The following is a 7,862-nucleotide window of genomic DNA, read 5'->3' on the forward strand; positions in this document are numbered from 1 at the left end:
TAAATGGTTTTGATATATTTTCTAAAAAATTTATCCATTGTTGAATTGAAACTTTATTATTTTGTTCATTATATAAAGAAATTATATGTAAACGTTTTCTGAAAGGTGAAATTTTAATGGAAATACACTTATATGTAAACGAATATGTATTTGGAAAAATTATTTCTTCACATTTTATGTTAGATTTCAAAAGGATGGCACATCCGCCATATCCATCAGGGCGGTCAGCTCGAAAACAATTAAATTCTTTAAAATTATATTTTCCCGGTTTGAACCAGGTTTCAGATAATAGAGCTATACTGATGTCGTTCTGATGGAGTAAATATTCTAAATTCTGTTTATTAGCAACTGCCGAACGACAGTTCCATTGTAATATGTTTATTTTAGTTAGGCCTGCGATTTGATGTTAGATTTTGGTTAGAATGGTTACTAATTAACTGAATTACATCAGATTTAGAAATATTAAAATTATTATTTTGTTTAATTGAATTAACAATTGTAAGAACTGATTCTAAAATGACATTTATTACAGAAGAATCTAAGTCTTCTGACTGTGAATCTGCAACGTTTAAGTTTTGTTGATAGAATTGACTTTTAACTATTCCCTCAGAATGTTTTGGAGGGGAAACTACAGATATTATTTCTTTTCTGGCTATATCAGTTGGGTCTGGACTATTTGGCTTCTGCCTTTTATTTGGTCTACTGGTGTTGGTGTGAGGATTAAATATAAATTTAGCAAAGTTATTTCCTTGGGTAGAAGTAGAAGGTTGTGAATTTTGTGAAAAATTTGTATCATTGTTTGTTATATTTGACCTAAGAATACTAGCATATAAATTCTTTGGTATATTTTTATTTGCATCGTAAAAATTAACGTTTGTTAAACCCATCGTCTCTTTTATTAACTTTTGTCGTGTGAATTCTGGACACGCGCTTAAATTCGTAGTCAAGTGATTCCCCTTACAGCTGAAACATACTTGTGTGAACTCAACTTTTGTACAATTTTTAGAATTATGAGGTTCTTGGCATCTATTGCATCTTGGCTGACTCCTACACTGACTGCCTAGGTGGCTGTACCTAAGACAGTTGAAACATAACAGAACTTTCTGTTTATACACTTCAATTTCTTTAATAACCTTATTTATGACTACATATTTAGGTAACGTTTGCGATTTAAAGGTCACAATACAAGATTTAGTAGGGACATATTCGACAATTTTTTCCTCATTAACAATTTTCTCTAATTTACGCGTAATTCTTTTAACGTTTGCAATTTCAAATATACAATGACTATCATACTGTTTTATTTTATTTTTTATATACTCTTCAGAGAAATCTATGTCTATGTCTCTAATAACTCCTTGTCTGTGTAAAATAAATTTTGGAATATACAGATCCAAATTATTTGATCTAAAAATTTCCAGAGATTTGTTTTTAACAAGATTATTTTCAGTTTTATAGTCTTTGCATTTGACTCTAATTCTATTACGGCCGATGGCATCTATACTGGACATCATATTGTCTGCTTCAGGAAAGTTAGACAAAATAATTTCACCAATTTTTAAAGAATTTATTTTACCTTTAAAATCCGTAGAACTGTTTTCAATGTAAACGTGATATGGACCTCGATCATTACTGTTAAATAAAAATGCTTGCCTTACCTCTTTTAAGTTCTGTTTTGTTTCATTATTAACATTCATATTCGTTGTATTTGGATCATTTGGATACTGGTTGTTGTTTTTGGTTGTCAAATTTATTGGAATGGGAGTACTTACAGAAAGTTCCATTTGTTCGGCATCATTTTGACTATCGAATATAATAGGTTTTCTGGGCGGAGGATCAGGAGGCTTACCTCCGCTATTGACACTCATATTGCAGTTGTAGCAATGAACTGTCAATACGGATGGAATAGGCACAAAGACAACTAATGCAGCCACGATACAAGAGAGAGGTCCTAGAGAGAGACAGACAAGGTGGTGGAAACTTTGACAGGCCGTGTAATTTGAGTTGCCTATATCAACTTAAATCGGGGAAATATAAAAGTCTAAATATAAAAGTAACATAAAAACATAATCAAGGACTTCTTCACTTTGTATAAAACAGTCACTAATTTAGTATTTAAATAGTTTTAAAATTATTTAACTCCCAAATACTTTAGGAAAGTAGGTATTTGTTTTGATAAATACAAATAACAATTCTGAAAAGTATCTAAACACCAAGTATGGCACTGTGTACTCTATTTATCCCCTAAATACAAAAAAGTGGTTAAATTTTGAAATATGTACTGCCAATCAGCATTAGGCCTTAGCCAAGTGAAAATATTCAACGAACTGTAAATACTGATTCAATCGGGTCCATTTATATAGGCAACTCAAATTACACGGCCTGTCAAATTCTCCACCACCTTGTCTGTCTCTCTCTAGGACCTCTCTCTTGCATGTTGGTGTCAATCTTGCTTCACTATTTGAATGGGACATGGCCATTCCATCCGTATTGACAGTTCATTGAGTTGTAGGCGCTTCAGCAAACGATATTGCAGTCGTAAAAAATTCAAATTAAATTAAGACAATGGGGTTATCTGTAGTCTCAATTATCGTTGTACCGAAGGTACGTCCGATTTCTATGATTACTACTATAAAACTGTAGAAAAAAACGTCGAAAACTAATATTTTTAAAGAGCAATTTAAAAGATGGGTTTTCACTTTGAATATGGGGTTGTTATACATAATACGTATATCAAATATGAACTGACCTTTCCGTTCCAGCTTAGCATGAACTGGTGAATATGTCTAAATTAGTCCTGTGGTGGAAGGTTATAGTCTCTAATGCGTGACAGTGTGACAGCGCTACCGTCTGCTCTCTAATGACGTGCAGTCAGTTACTGTTGCGATGAGAGAGAGAGAGAGAGAGAGAGAGAGAGAGAGAGAGAGAGAGAGAGAGAGAGAGAGAGAGAGAGAGAGAGAGAGAGAGAGAGAGAGAGAGAGAGAGAGAGTAGTACCATGTTCGGTTGCACAACGTATTGTTATCAAATTCCTTGCAAAAGAAAATGTTGGTGCTGCTGAAGTTTGGCGAAGATTAAAAATCAATATTGGGAAACAACACTGTCCAGTACACAAATGGAATTTTGGCATAGACAAGTTCGCGAAGGACGAGATGGCGTGCAAAACAAAAGTCATCAACGATGTCCAAAAAATGTCCGATAGAGGCGAAAACTCGTTTGTCTACAGGTAAAGTTTTAGCGACTCTTTCGGAATTAGAAATGCGACTCTTCATGAGAGACGAACCATTAATGCCGCTCATTAGTGTAGTCTTTATCTTTTGGGCCGTGTTCGCGCTGCCTATAGGTCCAAAAGACGGCGATGTCCTAAACGAGATGTGTTGCTCTTGCATGACAACACCCGACCACATAAAGCTGCCCTAACACAAGAAAAAATAGCGGAAATGCATTGGACTTTCGTTGAACATTCTGCATACAGTTCTGATCTTTTGCCATGTGATTACCACATGTTCCGTCCATTAAAAGATGCACTAGACGGAGCGCATTTTGATGATGCTAATTAAGTGGAGCAATTCGTGAGTAATTGGTTAGATACCCTCCCTCATTCTCTCTATGAAAATAAAATGCAGAAACTCCCCCGCCGCTGAGAAAAATGCATACAGAAGGAAGGAATGTACTTATATAGAAAAATGAGGTAGGTATTATTTAACTGTTGTAATTACAATTCAATAAAAGTTATTAGGAAAGTCGGTTCATATTTTATTCACCTCTCACATTTGGAACACCTTTTCCAAATAACTTTTTTCGATATCTCTAACCCGAAGCAAATCGAATCGCATATCGAAAATTCACCCTGTTTGTGGATTCGCAGTAGGCAGCGTTTCAAATTTAAATTTCAGTTGACTATCTTAAAAAATGTGAACCATCAAACTGTATGACTGTGCCAAATTTCAAACCTGTATATATTTTTATAACCGAAATATAGGGGTGTCTTCATCTTAAATGAGACACATTATACAGGATGTTTGGTAAAGAATGGGCCACAGCTTAACATTAGATTCCTGAGCTTAAAATAGGTCGATTAAAGCCAACTTACCTTAGTACGAAAGTTGATTATAACCGAAATACGGGGTGACAAAGTTAAACTTTTATTTTATTTATTCTTGAATATTTCCTGACAGGCACGGGATAACAACACGATATTTGCTAAGCGGGGATTTTTTGGGATGAAAAATCTAAATTGCCACCAAAAATGATGTATTATCCAGAGGGCGCCACATACGTCGTTCAGCGGTGATTTAATACGTTCAATTTTCTTTGTCTCCCACTCTACGTACTTTTACTTGAATCAAAACTTTTATTCTCTTAATATTTTTACTCAAAAAAGGTATACTACATTCATGTCGCTAAACTCAGCAGTTTTCGAGATAAACGCATTTTAAATCTGCGATACAACATAATTTTTGGCATTATAATATCATTATTGTAGTTAGACCCGAAAAATAAACTTGAAACAATAATCATTGTGCCAGTTCTCACATTTATGTCATTGCATCGCAAATTCAATTTGAAGAGATTTGCGATACATTTTTGTAAATTTTTATGGTTATTTTTCGGGTGTAACTACAATGATATGCAAAAAATTATGGTGCCTCGCAGATTTAAAATGCGTTTATCTCAAAAACGGTTGAGTTTAGCGAAATGAATGTACTTAGTAATAAAATTTTTGATTTAAAAAGTATGTAGAGTGGGTAGCAAAAAAATTGAATCTATTAAATGAGCGCTGAAGGGCGTATGTGGCGCCCTTTGGGTAATACATAATTTTTGGTGGCGATTTGATTGCGATATTGATTGCATATGTGTGTCTCGGAAGACTTGTTGCCTAACGGTACTATCATTAGATTTGTTTGTTTGAATCTATTAAGAATACGACTATATTTGTTGTAATAAATTATCAAATTGATAATACATAATTGTTTGAAAATAATATTAATGTAAGTTGATCATTATTTAAATTATCAATTAAATGTAGGCGCGCGCTCTGTCATTAGATTTATCTGTTTGAATCTATTAAAAATACGACTATATTAGCAACAAAATATTAAATTGATACCTAATATACAGGGTGATTCATTAAGAATGTCCAATCTCTGAGTTGTAGATTCTAGACCTCAAAATATTAAAATTGAACCCAAATCACTTATATAAAATGTGCCTCGTTACTTAGTTACAGGGTATTCTATTTAAAAATTTAATAACCATTTTTACCCAGTACTTTAAAACTATTTGACATATACTTGTCATACTGTGCAGAAAGTGTAGTTGCCGTACACCCTACTAAATTATCATAAACAAACGTTTATGGCTACTACCAGAGGCGTACGAAAGGGGACAATGCATGGTTTACCCTTCCCAAATTCTACGCCACTGGCGAAATTGCTATTTTAGCACAATATTTCGATTTTCCAATACTTTATATGTAAATAATATACTCTTCATTCGTAACGTTAAGGTCATTAGTTTTCGAGACATTTGAAGTTGAAAAAATGAAACTTTACAGTTAATTTGATTAATGTATTGTGCCCCTTCATTTTTAACTTCAAAAATCTCGAAAACTAATGATTTTATCGATACGAGTGAAAAGTATATTATTTGCATAGAAAGTATTGGAGAATCTAAAGATTATGTCGAAATGGCAATTCCATCAGTGGTGTAGAATTTGGGAAGGTTCAACCATTCATTTTCCCCTGTACGCCTCTGGTAATAGCCAGAAACGTTTATTTAACATAAATTAGTAAAGTGTGCAGTACCTACACTTCTTAAAGTACTTCTTAAAGTGTAGATACTGTACAACCTACTAAAATATGTTAAATAAAACTTTCTGCCTAGTACCAGAGGTGTACGACAGGGGAAAGTGAATGGTTGACCCTTCCCACATTCTACGCCACTGGCGGAATTACTATTTGATTGCAATTTTTCGTTTCTCCAATACTTTCTATGCAAATAATATACTCTTCATCCGTACCGATAAAATCATTAGTTTTCGAGATATTTAAAGTTAAAAATGAAGGAGCACAATACATTAATCAAAATAGCTATGCCGTTTCATTTTCAACTTCAAATATCTCGAAAACTAATGACTTTAACGTTACGAATGAAGAGTATCTTACTTACATAGAAAGTATTGGAAAATCGAAATATTGTGCTAAAATTGCAATTTCGCCAGTGGCGTAGAATTTGGGAAGGGTCCACCATTCACTTTCCCCTGTCGTACCCTTCTGGTAGTAGCCAGAACAATTTATTTATCATAGTTTAGTAGGATGTAGAGTACCTATATTTTCTGCCAAGTATGACAAGGATATGTCAAGTAGTTTTAAAGCCCTGGGTAAAAATAGTTATTAAATTTTTAAATAAAACACCCTGTAGCTCAGTAACGAGCCACATTTTATTTAAATGATTTGGGTTAAATCTTAATATTTTGAGGTCTAGAATCTACATCTCAAAGATTGGACATTCTTAATGAATCACCCTATATACTTAGTATTACTCTGTAAGTTGATCATTATATGTATAAATTATACAAATAAATGTTCTTAAATAATATATACTTAAAACTTAATCAATATTTTCTTTTCACATGTTAATCAAAGAATTTGATTGCGTCAAGTAAAAATAATTAAAAAAAACGACTTTTTGCATTTTGAAAACTTTTAGGTTGAAAAAATAATAATTTTCAATAATTTTTAGGTTATGATAATGTGTTTTGGAATGGTAGGGGCAGAATTTTTAATTTATGAGAGGAAACAAAGAAAAAATCGAAAAACCCGTTTTTACTTATCTTTTCGCCCATAACCTTGTAACGATACGAAAACACTTCAATTTTTTTTAATTTCCATCTTTTGCAAAAAAAATATCATTTTTCATTTCACCCTGTATATAATACTATTCTTAAATAGACTAAAGACCTGCGTCGTTTAGAATTGTTCCATGAGAAAGTATTCTACGCCTTGAATTTTCGTTATAGTGAATTTTGTTTGTTTTCTTTCTTTACCCATCCTGAAGAATACTTGATTCAAACTTAATTTATTTTCTAATAATTTAAGAAGAAACGAATAGATCTGTTTATTTGAAGTTGTTTAAATATTGAAAAGCACTTTCATGAGTATGAGTTCTTTATTTCGCAGGAACAAACGCTTCAGTTTTATTTTGAAATGAAAAAAGCGAACGATGGACTACCCCAGCTAATCGAAACAATATTCGAAAATATTACCTCAACTATCCAAGATAGCCATCGTTCCACCCTTAGCTTAGCTCAGTCACTCAGGTGTGTGTTCGTCTTGTCCTAATCTTAAAAATGAACTATGAAAGAGTTTGGAATGAAAGCAAACAAAACAGTATTTTTAACTAATCATGTTTATTGTTCAATAAAGATATAATAAAAATATGACTTAGTAAATTGCATTAACAAATATATTACAATTCTTGCCAAAAACTAACAATTCTGGATTATACTTATGGCTTTTGGTAGCTGATGGTAACTTCTTGACGTCGAATGGTACTGATGTGGACTTCTCTTGACCTGGGCAGATGTTGTGGCCCTAGGTCAGTGCAGCGAAAGATGTTGAGTGTTGCTACAGATGGTGGTTGTTGCTGTCTGGATGCATCCTACTGTCTTGGCCTTAACGTGTCCATCATCGGTGATGAAGGCAGGTGGCTCCCGAAGGGAGAAAGGTGATTCATATCCAAAAACTATAAGATAAAAGCACACATATCAACAATCAAGAAGTTAATTGTACCTTTGCCAAATAGTATCCAAAAATAGTAGATGGCAAGGGTAAATTAAATGGAATTTAGATGAGGAGAATAG

The 7,862-nt window shown here is 33.2% G+C and overlaps 1 protein-coding gene across 1 annotated transcript; it reads right to left on the bottom strand.

Moving 5' to 3' along the window:
• Positions 1–383: 383 nt before the first annotated feature.
• Positions 384–1,868, bottom strand: LOC126880909 (homeobox protein 4-like). Its single transcript, XM_050644984.1, has 2 exons — positions 1,321–1,868; positions 384–813 (listed from the first exon to the last, which is right to left on the bottom strand). The coding sequence occupies exons 1-2, from the start codon at positions 1,866–1,868 to the stop codon at positions 384–386; spliced, it is 978 nt and encodes a 325-aa protein (XP_050500941.1).
• Between the last annotated feature and the right edge of the window lie 5,994 nt (positions 1,869–7,862).

Source organism: Diabrotica virgifera, chromosome 2 (genome assembly GCF_917563875.1).
Source record: "Diabrotica virgifera virgifera chromosome 2, PGI_DIABVI_V3a".
NCBI classification, from domain to species: domain Eukaryota; kingdom Metazoa; phylum Arthropoda; class Insecta; order Coleoptera; family Chrysomelidae; genus Diabrotica; species Diabrotica virgifera.